The sequence below is a fragment of the Perca flavescens genome, chromosome 16, assembly GCF_004354835.1.
Source record: "Perca flavescens isolate YP-PL-M2 chromosome 16, PFLA_1.0, whole genome shotgun sequence".
Classification (NCBI taxonomy): domain Eukaryota; kingdom Metazoa; phylum Chordata; class Actinopteri; order Perciformes; family Percidae; genus Perca; species Perca flavescens.
In genome coordinates, this window is record NC_041346.1 from 359,369 (window position 1) to 375,428 (window position 16,060).

Consider the following 16,060-nt stretch of genomic DNA (forward strand, 5'->3'; position numbering starts at 1 on the left):
ACGTCACACAAATGGGCCGTTTCATTGACACACAATCTCCAGATCGCTGTTTTTGGTCTAAATGCCCCTCAAGCCGTTTCTCCACTGTATTAACAGCTTCACATTCAAACCATAATCACCTTCACAGCCACTGATATCGATGATAATGTGAGCGTCTCCGTCTTCTCTACTGTTGTTGTGTAAATGTGCAGGAGGGAGTTGGACAACAGGGAGACTCTGCTGAATAGAGGAGGGTAGTCCCACTCAGAGAGGAGGAGGAGTGCAGCTGTCCAAACACTGAGCCTTCTGTACCTGCTCGAGCCACCTCCTTCCTCCCCCCACCCTGCCCTCCTTTAGCCCTGTTCCCAGATTCAACACTCAGTCTGCCGGCCTCTGCTCTCTCCCCCACCGATGGGCACAAATACACAATTACACAGGTTTGCTCATCAAAATAAAATACAAAATACTGCAATGAAAAAAGATGAGCTCTGCTCAGATTCGATGTGGCCCATCAGGATCGATTGAGGTGGGGTGCATGCTCGGTGGTTTGTGGTGTCAGTCTAAGTGACCATTGACTGACTGAGAATGAAATACGGCGGTTCAAAACGAGACAGACTATGTCATGTGATTGACTTGCATTGAGCTGCAGCCTGGGATTAGGCTCATCGTTGTACAGTTAAGTTTTTACAGTTTAAACCTGGGGATAAAAATTGTGTCTTATTTGAGAATAAAATTACATATTAAATACTATTTTAAGTATTTCAAATACACAAATACAAGCTCTAAGTATCTAAGTATTTTGTTACGAATTATATCTTCTGTCCTGGCGTGAATGATGAACCACAGGGAAATTACAAAATAACTTAGAAGTAATAAAATGTGTATTTTAAATACATTTAATTGAAATACATCTCTGCCCACACCACCACTCACACCGGTGAGCCGCACCATGTCTTTAACTTATCTATTCAATATTTTATCAACCTTCCTTTTTTTTTTACTAGAAGCCACTATTAAGATAAAATACTTTGAAATGAGCAGTCCAGGCAGCTGGGACGTCCAGTCCTGGCCCCTGATCACCTGTCCCTGTCCTGGACCAGCTAATGTAATAAATATCACACACACACACACACACACACACACACACACACACACACACACACACACACACACAAAGGCAGACAGTGACACACACACACAGTGTAGCCAACTTGGCGACTTCCGTACAGGACTATGGACTTTCCAGAGCCTTCTACGACTTGCTGCTCAGAGTGCTCTCAGTCAGCGGCTCGTCTGGCAGCAGCTCACAGTCTCTCCCTCCATGTCGCCATGCGCCGGCAGCCAGGACTGAGTTACTATGGTCTGCATAGGCTTAGGGACATGAATAATTCCATCTTTTTAATCACAATGTTCAATGCTGCTCTGGCAGTTCTAGTGTTAACTAACAATAAAGTATTCATTAGTAATAGCTTCTGTTGTGATTTAAGGCATAAATAAAAATCTTTGCTATAGAGCATGACGTGTTACCAACGTCCAGTCCAGGGCAAGGAGTTACAGAAAAGAAACCCACACATGTACGCACGTATGCACACACACACACACACACACACACACACACACACGGCGTTAACACTTCCAAAAGACCCCTCTCTCTCTTTGTCTTTTGTTCCCTCTCTATCTTTTCTCTCTTCTTGGCTTCTCTAATCTCTCTCTCTCTCTCTGTCTCTCTCTCTCTGGGAAGTTTCCTCTCTTTCTCTCTGACCTGTCAGGAAAGAAGAATGTGTGTGAATGAGCTCTGTGCTGGCTCTGTCTTCTTCTTGAGTCCCAGTCTTGGCTCGGGTCTTGAGCGCGGTTGCTCTTCAGCTTGAGGTCATCATACTAAAACTATAGATGTTATCCACACACAGCACTCTCAGACAACAAAACATCCCTCTGAGGGCAGGAATGGAGGTGTCTAGACAATCCCTCGCTTTTCTGAGAAATAGTAACAGCACCTGCAGGATTTCCAGCTCTGTGCATTTATATCTACATTTCTTCTACGACAATATTTGTAACTTCCAGAGATTTGTGAATGTCTCTCTAAAGCTGTTTTTGTCAAACAAAAAGTGAGAACACAACTGCACAACTACTTTGGGCACCTTTTGTGAATACAACTGAGGGAAACCCCAAGAATGCCTTTGAGAAGAGACTCTCCAAAAGTGTATGCTGTTATAATACATTTTGTCTCACCCCTGTTTATACATTTTAGCCTTCAGAGGACACTTTGCACAAACTACTTTTTTCCAAGCATGCCATGGCATTTAGATCATTGAGGGGTGACACTCATTTCCAATCAGTCATCGAGTCAAATTACAAAGACAAAAACAGAACATACCGGAAAATACAATCATAAGAAATACAGACAAAATTATTTATTTGATATTGTTATTAGTGTAATAAGGATGCAAAACAAAGTACATCTCTGTAAAGCAGTTACAAGTAGAAGTTTGCAGGATAAAAAACAGATTTCTAAATTGTCCAAGAGGCACAACTGAGTTGATTTTTAATAAATAAAATCAACTAGTCTGCAAAACGTGTCTATGGAGGGATTTTACCTGTTTGGCAGTACAACTGTACTTTCACCTTCGAAATGGGAAAGTAGAGCCTCTGATGTTGTTGGTTTGTTCCTGTTCAGTTTCATGCTATCGTCGGTTCAACATGAGGAGCTTGTGCTGTGTTTTCCCATCTAGTTTAGTCCTGTCAAAGTCTTAGCGTTCTCGCGGTTTACCGTTTTACTTTTTTCTTTGAAAAAAGGTATTTATCGAGGTCATAATTTTGGTATCATGACAACACTAACTTGAACAAGATGCCTGATGGCAGAGTTTATTCTGGCTCAGAATGGACCTTTGGGGAGGGGGGGACTACGCATGAAAGTGAGCATGATCGGTTTGCGTACAGTAAAGACTAGTTTGGCTTTGCCAGACCTTCCACCACAGCGCTGCATAGGAAGGTCTGGCTAGTCCACACAGCATTCTGATGGGAGGAAAACATGCTCAGGTTTATTGGCATTTCTTTAAACCAATCACAATCATCTTGGGGGGTGCTAAGCTCCGGACGGAGCCACGGTGCCTCTGCTAAATAGTCTCAGGAAGGAACTTGTTTTGGTGGAACATGTGTACATTCAAAAGTAGTTTTAGTCGTGCAACAGAAAACTCTGATTGGACAGATAGTCTAGCTAGCTGTCTGGATTTACCCTGCAGAGATCTGAGGAGCAGTTAACCATAGTCCTCACAAATCTACCGGAGGTTAGAACACCAACACAGAGAAAGAGGAAGGGGACGGACATCGAGCTGAAAAGAGTTAGATCTGGCGGATTTTCTGTTGGCAACAGAGCAATCCTGGAAGTGGAACGTCGTGCATATAGACTAAGTAAAGGCAATCAGTCTGTGTTACCTTATTTGACAGAAATCTATGCATTTTACTGTTATTTCTGGCAATTTGATAAACAAAAATGTATACTATGCTTGAGTAAAAAAAGAACAATTAACAAAAACAATATTCATATTTAAATAAATCACCGGGAGAGTCTGGTACAGGCTGACTCTGGAGATAAAACTGAGATTAGATCTCATATTCCAGTTTATGTCCTGCTTGTTCAACGGTTGTTTTGTAAATTGCTCTTAAACACATTTAGAGAGGATTTGAATTGCTATTTTTGTTCTCAGTTTTTTTTATTTTGCTGCAGGTGATTTTGCTTTGGGGCTGGCTAAAACTTCTTTGGGGGTGCCAAATATTCCTCTATGCAGGAACAACATTGAATGTTATTATTATTGAAGATTTTAAGTGCATTAAATGTTTCTTTAAATGTTTTGTTTTATAAGACCTGGGTGCTTCACCACTGCCTGTGATAGGGATGAAAATCAGATTCTTTGGAGTTCACATATTTAGGGAAATATCATTTATGAGTAATACAGCAGCAGAGGGAGGGAGACGGTCTCATTGTTGTGAACTGGGCCATCAGTCTGATAGTCTGTGCTGTGGAGCTTTCCCTGGCTGGACATATTAACAAATCCACAGCGACTATAAAAGCGAGCTGGCTCTCTGATCACCTGCTACCACCTGTCTCTGATGTCAAACACAGTCCTCACAGTAGCTGCTGAGCATAAGCAAGTGACTTTATAAGATCAGTGATTCCAGCTTCAGTTATGTAGACATGTTACAGAATAAAGTTCAGTCCAGTTACCGCCTCATGACGTAACTTGTCACTGCTCTGATGTAACCAATGAGTCATAAGGATAACACAACTTTCCGTTGGCTTGCGAGCTGGAAAAACCAAACTCTGGTCAAGCCAATCACATCGTGTATAGAGTCGGTGGGTGGGCTTATGGCTGCTGCTGCTGCTGGGAACAGTTGTCTTCTGGAAGACTTGGAGTTAAGCTTTTCTTTGAGAAAAGAACAAAGAATGGCTCAGGAATCATTCTTAAAAAAGGAAGATGTGTTCGGAGTTTTGCCGACCGGATACGGCAAAAGTTTCATCTATCAACTAGCTCTGCTACCTTCTTCGTTGCTCTGATTGGTTGTAGTGCCATCCTATTGCGTGCAGAGGGAATTTGAAAGACAACCGTTTATCCCGCACCTCGGATTGAGCCCTGCCAATGGTGAGTTCCCAGACCCAACATCTGGATGTGGGTCTGGCTCGTCAGGCTAAGCATTATTTGACAGAGAGATATAAATAGCAGTATTTACCAGTGCCAAACATCAGGGAAACCTATAATCTTGGTTGCCAATTTTGGTTTAGAAACGGTTATTGCTTTAATGTTCAGAATTCCCTGGCTGCAATGACACCGAGTGCAGAGGCGGTAAACAGGGGCTGGGCTTTTTCAGGAGGGGGCCTTAAAGAGAAAGTTGCTCCTCTGTCAGAGCGTTTCAGACAGAGGGAGAACACAGACAGACACTATGAGAAAATAAAGTGGTTTTCAACATAAAACACGTTCTAGTAGAAACAATACAAAGTATGAACTGGAAAATGAGCATGACATGTGCCTTTAAATAAAGGTAAAATATAAAATATTTATAAATCTCAAAAAGTACTTTTACAACCCACCACACTTTATGTAAAGAAGATTACTGAAAAATGTTTGTCACAATAACTGTAGTTATTTTGTCACAGTAACAAGAGCCACTGATTTCCTCCACTCCTGCAGTTAACCAGTATATAGTCTCGCTTTGCCAGACCTTCCTCCAAAGCACGCTGGAGGAGAGTCTGGCTAGTCCACACAGCATTACTGGATGGGAGAAAAACGTGCTCTGGTTAATTGGCTTTTTTTTTTAAACCAATCACAATCGTCATGAAATCCACCGGAGGTTAGAACGCCAACACAAAAGACGCCCAAGGTGACGGATATCCGGACAAATGAGTGAAATCCAGAAGATTTTCTGGCGGCAACAGAGCAATCCAAGATGTGGAACGTCAAGGATATAGACTAACCAGTATATAACTGGAGTTATCAGGGACAGAGGGCCTCAGGTCCCAACATGGCATCATGACTTTGCGTAAATATACACGGCACTTTCATAAAGCAAAATGGCGTTGTTATTGTACGCATTTTCAGCTATCCACGTGTATGCCTACGCTGTATACAGCTGATGTAAACATACCCACCACGTGGCCTCGCCACGTTGCGTGTTATCACGAGAACGCAACGTACTATCGCAAGAACTACGTCACACGCCTGTTAAAAAAAAAATAAAAAAAAATGGTTGGGTTTAGGAAAAGAACACAGGGAAAGGCTTTAGTAACAAAACAGTGACAAAAACACGGAAAATAACGACAAAAACACGCTCCACCCACGGGTCGCCAACCCAGGTCTCCCAGGTGAGAGTCCTGTGTTTTACCCATCCACCACCCCAACCTACCTTGTTATTCAATCCCCCGTTTCTTTATATTACACGCTACGGCGGAAATTGACTTGCAACCTAGGTCAATGGCGGCCGATTTGCGTTGATATACACGCAAAAATGCGATTATGAGTCTTGATAACACGCAAAAACGGAATACAAATTGGCGTGTCAACGCCAATTCATGAGATCAGTCTGCAGGTCCAGTGGTACACACAACAAATAACAAGATGGAGATGAATTAACATGTACATTAATTTAAACTTATAGTCCTTCCAAGTCAGTTATAAGATAGTCCTAAGTTATAAGAAAAGAAAAAAAAAGATGACTGTAATTCTGGCATTGCTTGTATCACTGGTGCCCATTCTTCAGCAAACCTGTCTGTTTTCAGCTGTGATCTTGCTGTTATTGTCATTTTGGCTATTAGAAGCAGAATCCTTAATAACCCCCAATTTCCACTGGCTGCGTAACGGCTGCGAATCCGCTCCGGAACGGCGGCGGAGTCATCGGGTTTCCATTAAAGTCAGTGTGTGTATTTCCACTGGCTGCATAACGGCTGCGTTCCGACTGCGTCCCAACTCCAGCGGTCCCCAGCCCTCCGGAGCAGATACGCAGAGCTTCTATTTTTGGTGGACTCCGGAGAGCTCCGCAGCAATTCAGCACACGGCAGATAGTGTGGGACAGGAAGTTGAGCACAGCACAGTTAATTTTCAAACTAAAATACACCGTGCTCACGGCAGATCATATTTCCTGCACTACACCTTGAAAACACAGCACAGAGTTGTTTCCCCGCTACTTCTCTGGACGGAAACAACAGTTTTGTGGTTCTATTCTACGTGAATTTGAACTCATGACTACAGCTGTCAGTCATCGCCGCAGCCGTTCTGCAACAAATCCAGACCTGGTGGGTATTGACGGACGGTGGAGCACGGAGCCGATACGCAGCGGAGCTGGTCCACAGACGTTCTTGCATTCAGTGGAAATCCGGAGTAAGGAGATCAGGCCACTATGTGTCATAGTCTCAGGAGGTACACTCAAAATGAACAGTGCTGGATCCAAAGTTCAGTTAATGCCCAGAATCTGCCCAACCTCAACCTGAACATCCCTCCAGAAATCCCTCCACTGTCTTCATTGTTAGCACTGGTGTGTCTGCTGTGTTTTCTCAGGTTGTTTGCCACCAAGTGCAGCGGCTGTCTGGAGAAGATAGCAGCCACGGAGATGGTAATGCGAGCTCTGGAGAGTGTTTACCATCTCAGCTGCTTCTGCTGCTGCGTCTGTGAGCGCCAGCTGCGCAAAGGAGACCAGTTTGTTCTGAAAGAAGGTCAGCTGCTGTGCAGGAGCGACTATGAGAAGGAAAGGGAGCTGCTCAGCACCGTCAGTCCAGACAGCTCAGACTCAGGTAACCCTCACAGCCTATTACAAACCCAGTGAGTTTAAAACACAGCCAATTAATTACTTAATGTACTCATGTACATATGTACGATATATGTGAAAAAGTCATTTCTTGTGAATGTAATTGTCTCAAAGTCAATAAGCAGACAATTTGAATTGTTGGCCCTTGACTTAGAAGTTTCTAAGAGTCTTCACATCATGGTTGTTGGTTGTTATAGACCCCCCTCAGCTGACAGTAGCACTCTTTCCTTTCTGAGGTAGTTTTTAACAAGTCTGAATTATAATGAAAATGTCTTTTTAGGAGATCTTAATTGGAACTGGCTTCTGCCAATGTCTGACCATTGTTTTGGAACTCATATTTTATTTTCACCAAAAAATTACATTCCGTACAATACAATTTTACATTTTTACCTTACACTTCACACATTTATAGCTGCTATGAAAATATACAGATAGGCAAGTAAAAAATAAATAAATAAAAATTAAATAAAAATTAAAAGAAATAAAGAGAAAAAGAAAGGAAACAAAACAATAAAAAAGTAATAATAAGACAAAAGTATACTTTTCTCATTGCATTAGTAGACTCATTACAGGGCTCCATCTCTTTATAAATGTGGGTCTTTGTAGCCTTATTGCATATGTAATTTGTTCCATCTCATACAGTTCCCATACTTTTTTAAGCCAAATATTATATTTGGGTGGTTCCGGTTTCAACCATCTTATCGTGATACACTTAATAGCGGCTCCTAAGAGTATTTGTAACAGATAGATTTTGGCTCTTCCCCCAAAACCTTCCGGGATTGAACCAAGGAGGACTACCTTTGGGTCGTTAGGGATATTTTGGTGAAACACTTCTCTCAGGGCGTCTAACTGTACGTACACACCGCCGCCGACTTGGGCGTCTAAAGATACCGGAAGTCATTAATTTCCAATGGAAGCTGGCTTCTCTCAGCTGCAAGGAGTGTCAAAACTGTCGGCGTCGCGTTTTGGGCGTTTTGAGCGTTTTGAGCGTCAATCAGAAAGTTGAACTTTGGTCAACTTTATGGTAATGAGCTATGACGCGGTTCAGCGGCAAGCAGCGGCAAACGGCAGTAACCAATCGGAATATAGACGTCCTTCTCGCTGGCTGATTCTGGAGAAAATGTAAACTTTTGTTCCTACCAAGACATTAGTTCCATGAAAATGGAGGGAAATCTCATAATCGCCGTTGCTGGGTTCCCCTATCATTTATGATGTAACGTTGTTTGCGTATAGGGACCAGTTAACGTGCCATCACATGGTCTCTAAACAGTCCGCTCACAGTGAAGTCCTGCACGGGTCAACAGCTGGCGGCTGCTCGCTCTGCCTGCATTCTGCTGCGGTTCAGCGGCTAACTGCTAACAGACACCGCTGTGACCAACAAACAATACAAATGATGTCCTTATATATGTAATTTATAAAAGGTTTCTAGTGTCAGTGTATTGGCCGTGCAGTTGCTGCTTGTGCTTTTTCTTCAATCGTGTGTTGCACATGATCGAAGAATGCTCCCACGTCACAGCGGCCAAAGCATCAAACAGCTTCCTCGGACTTTTTGACAAGCGTCCTCGACAGGGCGTCCAGAGCTTCTTTGCAGCTCAAGTCGGCGGCGGTGTGTACGTACAGTAACACTTCCTTCCAAAAAGTACTCAACTTCGGACAAGACCAGAAAATGTGAGTGTGGTTTCCACTTTGTGGTCCACAGTTTTTCCAACATTTGTCTGAGGAGGTCAGGACCCACTTCGTCGTTATTTGTGGTGTCCGGAAATATCTCTTTCCATCTAAACTCCCTCCAGATATTTGTGTTAGTCATCTGATGTGCCTCCCTGCAAATCTCTGTCCAGGTATCTAATGAGGTATCTGCATTAATTTCAACCTCCCATTTCTCCTTTGTTTGTATAGTGTTGTTTGGGTTCATTAACAAGACAATTGAATATAACTTAGAGATCACCTTTCCAGCATCATTTCCAGTTTGTAGTTTTGAAAAACATTCTTAGATTAGACTCGGATTTTTCACTTTTTCCCATTCCTTATGTGTTGTAAGAAAATGCCTTAATTTTAAATATCTAAAAAAGTCAGTCCTTGGAAGGGTGAACTCTTGTCTTAACTGTTCGAATGACTTAAGCTCTCCATTATGAATGAGTTGATACACATAACACAGTCCATATTCAGACCACTTTTTGAAGCCTGCATCCAAATGTGCTGGTACAAAACCTTCCAAGTGACCTATACTGCCCACAGATTTGTTTTGGCAGTCTAAAGGCAGTCTGTACAGTTTTCCAAATTTTTAGGGTTACTTTAGTCCACTCCCCCATTTGGGTATTTTTAAAGCTAACATCTAACGAGGGCAGTACTTTGCGGGGTATTGGGCTGAGGCCCTTTTCAATATCAAGCCATCGTGTATATGACAAATCCTTAATCCAAGAAATTAAGGGTCTCAGTTGTGCGGCCCAGAAGTAATATCTAAAGTTTGGAAGTCCCACACCCCCATTTGGTTTGGCTAACTGCAATGTTTTTACTCTTGGTCGTTTTCCCTGCCAAATACATTTTGAAACCATTTTGTTTAATTTATCAAATGTTAATTTAGAAATCTCTATGGGCAGCATCTGAAAAATATACAACAACCTGGGCAAAACATTCATCCGTATACTCTCCATTCGACCCATCAGAGACAAAGGAAGCGTCGACCATCTCTCTAGATCCTCACTGATGTGTTTGATTGTTTTCTTATAATTAGCTTCATAAAGTTTTTCCGTAGATGGGGGGATAAAAATACCCAAGTATTTGAATCCATCCCTAGTCCATTTAAACCCACTGTTAAGTTTAAACGATATTGGAATTTAGCCATTGACATCCATAGCTTCAGTCTTATCCATATTAACCTTATATCCCAAATAATATCCATACTGGAGAAGAAGATCTTTTAAACGCGGAATTGTTGTTGCAGGTTCCGTTAAGAACATCATTACATCGTCAGCGTACAATGATAATTTATGCTCTTCACCATTAATAGAGACACCTTTAATATTACAATTATCTCGGATGAGCTGGGCTAGGGGTTCAATACTGATGGCAAATAACAATTGTGAAAGAGGGCATCCTTGTCTGCAGCCCCGCTCTAATGCAAAACTTGCCGATATATGACCATTAACTTTGACTGAGGCTAGTGGACGTGAATAAAGTATCTGTATCCATTGTATGAAGCCTGAACCAAATCTAAACCGTTTAAGGGTTTGGAGTAGGTACTGCCAAGACACTCGATCAAATGCTTCATAAGCATCCAGTGATAGTAATAGTGTCTCCTCTCCTTTGGATTTTGAATAGCTCATTATATTTAATAATCTGCGAAGATTGTCACCATAATATCTCCCTGTAATAAAGCCTGTTTGGTCTGGATTTATAATTTGTGCAATGATCTTAGTCACTCTCTTTGCCAATATGGCTGTTAAAATATGTATATCGCCGTTCAATAGAGAAATGGGCCTGTATGACTGGCATTCAGTAGGGTCTTTACCCTCTTTGTGTATTACTACTACAGTTGCTTCTCTCCAAGATGGTGCCAGTGTGCCAGATTGTAGAGCATGGCGATATGCTTTCAGTAGAAGGGGGGATAATATTTCTTTAAAACTTTTATAAAATTCATTAATGTATCCATTGGGTCCTGGACTTTTATTATTTTTCAGAGATGAGATTGTCTCTTTAATCTCCCACTCCTCAATGGGTTCATCTATGTCTTTTGCCATTGTCTCGGATAATTCAGTTAATTTTATATTTTCCAAAAAGGTCGTTAGAGTGTTAACATCAGAGCAGGTATCAGTATTTTCATACAATGATTTATAGAATCCAGCAAGACGTTCAGCTATTTCATCCGGTTTTGTAATAGGATTAGGTGAGTTATTACTTTTTAGCTTTTGTACTATGTTTGACGACCGCTGCTTTCTCAATCTGAATGCTAGTAGTCGGCTAGCCCTATTACCATGCTCATAATACTTCTGATTGGTGAACCTTAGATTGCCTTCAATTTTCTCAGTGAGCAGATTATTATATTCCCTTCGTGCGTCTCTAAGATTGGTTAAGAGAGTAGGATTTGAGCTCTGCTTATGTTTTTGTTCCAATTTTATAATTGTTTGTTCTAGTTCCTGTCTAGCATCCCTCTTTTTCTTTCTGGCACTTGCAAAAGAGATAATACGACCCCTGAGGTAGGCTTTTGCACAATCCCATAATATAAGTGGTGATATTTCTGGAGAGGTGTTGGTGTCCAAATATAATTTAAGTTCTGTTGAGATGAGGTTGGTGAACTCTTTATCATTAAGGAGAGATGCATTCAACCTCCATTGTCTAGGTGTCGATTTATGTCCTATGTTCCACGAAAGTTCAATAGGTGAATGGTCAGAAATAGTCATCGGTAAAATCTTCAAGTCAGCTATTCTAGTTCAGCCTTGGGGGTAAAAAAATTATCGATTCTGGAATAAGACGCATGCCTATGCGAGTAAAATGTAAAGTCTCTACGATTGGGGTATTTGCTTCTCCATGCGTCGACGAGTCCCAGTTCTGTAGATTGGTATTTTAATGTTTTACTCATTCGAGAGGGCATAGTAGTAGAGACTGGCTGTTTATCCATAAATTGTGACATAACACAATTGAAATCTCCACCCATTAGCAAGGTCCCAGAGCTATGCTGTGTTATCACGTTAAAGACTTTTCTAATGAAATCTGGGTTGTCCTCATTTGGCGCGTATACGTTCATAAGAGACATCTATACCATCAATGGAACCATTTAACAAAATAAATCTCCCCTCTGTATCCTTATGGATTGTGACCAAACTAAAATTGACTTGCTTATGGATCAAAATGAATACATCTTTCCTTCTCCCCGATGGATGAGACGAGAAGTACACTTTATCAGCCCATGATTTCTTTAATTTTTCGTGCTCCACGTCAGATAAATGCGTTTCTTGTAGAAATGCTATCTGACACTGAGATTGCTTCAGCTGACGTAGGATAGCTTTCCTTTTGAGAGGGCTGTGAAGTCCTTTAACGTTATAACTTATCTTTAGTAACCCCATTCGAAATATACAAATTAAGGGGGATCAATGTAGTCGAGAAATATGCATTACTTAAATACATAAGGTATGGAGAGAAGGTGGGTCTGAGTGGTTGTGATAGGAGTGAGGGAGGGGGCGGAGGAAGGAACAAAAATCTAAAATGGGAACCAAAATTTAAGAAAATTAAGAAAAAAAAGAAGAAAAATACATAAGGAATAATTAAATAACCAGCAGCTGTGAGATAAAGCCATAATATCAATACTAGGCATTAGGATATTGGTGAGACTGTATTCAGGAACGGACTGCCTCTCTCACCGTTTTTCTTTATGAACAAAGATCCCAAGGGGAACACTGGGACCAAGACAGAACAATGGGGAACTCTCTTGGACACAAGAACATAAATGTCAGGTTAGTTCTTTGGGACCTAGTCCCAAGGTGTGCAAGGCGAACAAGCAGCTATGAAAGCTGTTCTCTATGCTAAATGCCTATTAAGCTATAGTTTGTATTAGTAATTGCCTGTGCTTATATATCCAGATATGGATAGGTTTTGTCAGATGTTCACAACACCGGCTCCTACAGAACCACAATGTGAAATAAAGGCAAGGTATAACAACGGCACCACAAATTATATAAATGCCAAACTGTTTCCTGCATATAGGGGATAGGCGTGTTCTACGTATCTAAACTAAAGAGGCCCACATGATATATATATCAGATTGACCAACTGAGGACACTGGGCCTACAAAAAAAAGTAAAGTAAAAATGTTCAATAAATCAGGTCATCTTAATCTGGAGTAAAATAATCAGACTACTGTAAATAAAAAGTAGCTACTCATTTCGACACTGAACAAACATGCGCACCTGTAACGGCAACGCACACATGTGCACATATAGCCTACATACTAGTTACATTCTCAATGTGTCGCTACAGTCGCGCTACCTTTACTACGTGACAGATTAATCATAACTGTATATGGATACAAAACGGGGAGTCAGTATTTCAGAAATGGAGTAGATCTTACTTCCTATAAAGACTCATACTTATCAACGATGTTCTTTTCCCACTAGGTTAGAGATACACTTATCAGGTCTCAGTCTCTGTCTCTGGAATTATTTTCCTTTTCGCATATTCCATCGCGTCGGCTGCATCCCGAAATTCCTTCTCCTGTCCGTTGTGTGTGACTCGGAATCTGGCTGGAAAAAGCAGACCGTATCGGACTCCTTGTCGTCCTCGGAGTAGTTTTCGGACATCCGTGAAGGCCGCTCTTGCTCTGGCTACACTCTCTGTATAATACGGGTAGATGGCCACCGAATTTCCGTTTTACCTCAGTGGGGCCTGGTCTCGACCTCTTCTTAAAATATCCATACAGTCTCCCAGCTTCCTAGACCCAAGACTGCGATGAGAGCGATCGACTTTGATATCTTTGTCCATCCGCAGTGTCTCTTTCAGTAGTTTAGAAACTGCTGTGGTTGAGCTTGAGCCCGGCTGTTCTGGGACTCCCACAATCCGGATGTTCCCTCGTTTCATCCGCCCCTCTAGGTCTTCACATTTTCCTTTCAGGTCTTCCACTTCGTTTTTAAGAGTGCTCACCGTGGTTTGAAGGGAAACCACTTCATCCAACCATGTTGAGAGCCCCCCCCCCAATGTCTCTGATATTTCCTCTCATTTGCTCAATTTCGGACTGGATGGCAGTGGTGTTGTTTACAATTTCAGATTTTACCGCTTGTAATTCACATTTTAGTGCGTCAAATTCGTGAAAAACGCGTTTTTCAGTTCCTGCCTTATCGCTATTGATATATCCGACCTCAGAGAAGAGAGGATATCCGACTTTATCCCTTCCAGATCCATGCTAGTAGCTCCTGGTTTTGTTTGCGCAGCAGGTCGGTCTGGGTTACCTTGAGCACCTGGTGGCGGGGCCTCAGGCCTTGTACTGGAGGAAGCGGCAAATTTGTATTTTCTGAGATTTGCCGCCATTTACAGCAGCGAAAGCAACTGATACATGATCTGTATGATTTTGATTGGGGAAGAATTAGTCTTATTGATGATGTTGAAAATGCTTGGACATTTTTTTATGATGGTTTCACAGACATAAATAAGCATGCCCCACTCAAAAGACATAGAGTGAAAGGGCGAAATAATGTTTGGTTTAGCAATGAATTGTCTGACCTTCTTCTAGAGTGAAATCCAGCCTGGGCTCAAGCTAGAAAGTCAAAGCTCGAGTCTGACTGGTTGAAATTTCGGCGTTTACGTAATTTATTTACTGTAAAAATCCGTAATGCCAAATCCGCCTATTTCCTTTCTGAAACATCGAAAAAGATTTGATAGCAAATCCAGTTACATACTTAATTAACCTTTCTTTAGCCACAAATCAAGTACCAGCCATCTGGAAATCTGCCAATGTTCTCCCCCTTCACATAGGTGGTGATCCTGCAAACTAACTAACTATAGGCCTATTTCTAAATTGTCAGTATTAGCTAAGTTAATGGAATCAGTCATCAAACATGCAATTAAAAGACTATTTAATTAATAACATTCTGAATGAATTTCAATCTGGTTTTAGGAAACAACATAGTACAATTAAAGCTGCGAGCAGCGATTGACGGGCCCTCGCGCCTCTGTGCGTGTCGGGGTTACTGGCGGCCGCCGCTCCTTGCGACCGTGCATTTGCGCGTCACTCAGACACTGCAAATCCTCAACAATGAAAAGGGAACTCCCTGCTGAGTTCAACGATACGATGTGAAAAGGGGCGTGGCTAAACCATCACCAATGAAGAAGGAAGTCTCTGCTGAGTTCAATGATACCTCACACAAACCATCACCAATAAAAAAGGAAGTCTCTGCTGAGTTCAATGATACCTCACACAAGACTCTACCTTAGATGGGTCAGCATGTATGAAGATAGGAGGAGGGCCAAACCATCACCAATGAAGAAGGAAGTCTCTGCTGAGTTCAATGATACCTCACACAAAGGTCTACATCAATCGGGTCATTAGTTATAAATATGGGCGTGGCTTAAATATAAGGGGCGGGCCAAACCATCAATGAAGAAGGAAGTCTCTGCCGAGTTCAATGATACCTTACACAAGAGTAAACCTTAAACGGTTGAAATGTTATGAAAGGGGGCGTGGCTTACGCATAGGGGGTTGGCCAAACCATCACCAATGAATAAGGAAGTCTCTGTTGAGTTCAATGACACCTCAAACAAGGGTCTACATAAAACGGGTCATTAGTTATAAAAGGGAGCGTGGCTCAAACAAAGGGGTGGGCCAAACCATTACCAATGAAGAAGGAACTCTCTGCTGAGTTCAATGATACCTCACACTAGACTCTACCTTAAACGGTTCAAATGTTAGAGGGGGCGTGGCCTGGGTAAGTGGGCGTGGTCATATGATTGGGGGCGGCTCAGTATCACATGTTGACCGCACATTATAAGTTTCATGTAAATTGGATGATGTTTTTCATATAAGGCGCATTTCCTGTTGCCAGCGGGGAGCGCTATGACCAAAATTAAATTTTGTCCTGTAGGTGTCCTCAGGCCTGGAACCTTGTCAATCGTGAGAAATTTTGGGCAGATACGACAACATACACTCAAGTTACAACAACTTCTTTGTTCATCGCTAAACACTCAAAATGGCCGCCACGCCACGCCCACACCGTCAGACGAAAAGTTTTTCTTTTAATAACTTTTCATCGCTAAGGTGTTGGGATGGTACAGACCAAGTTTGAAGTCCATCTAGGAGAGAAATCTCTAG

The 16,060-nt window shown here is 41.9% G+C and overlaps 1 protein-coding gene across 1 annotated transcript in view; it reads left to right on the forward strand.

The window, feature by feature from the left end:
* Positions 1-16,060, forward strand: part of LOC114571249 (LIM homeobox transcription factor 1-beta-like) — a 107,179-nt gene that overhangs the window by 56,797 nt on the left and 34,322 nt on the right. The window contains exon 5 of the mRNA XM_028602115.1: positions 7,023-7,255. Coding sequence (XP_028457916.1) covers positions 7,023-7,255 — 233 coding nt within the window. The remainder of the gene's footprint in view (positions 1-7,022; positions 7,256-16,060) is intronic.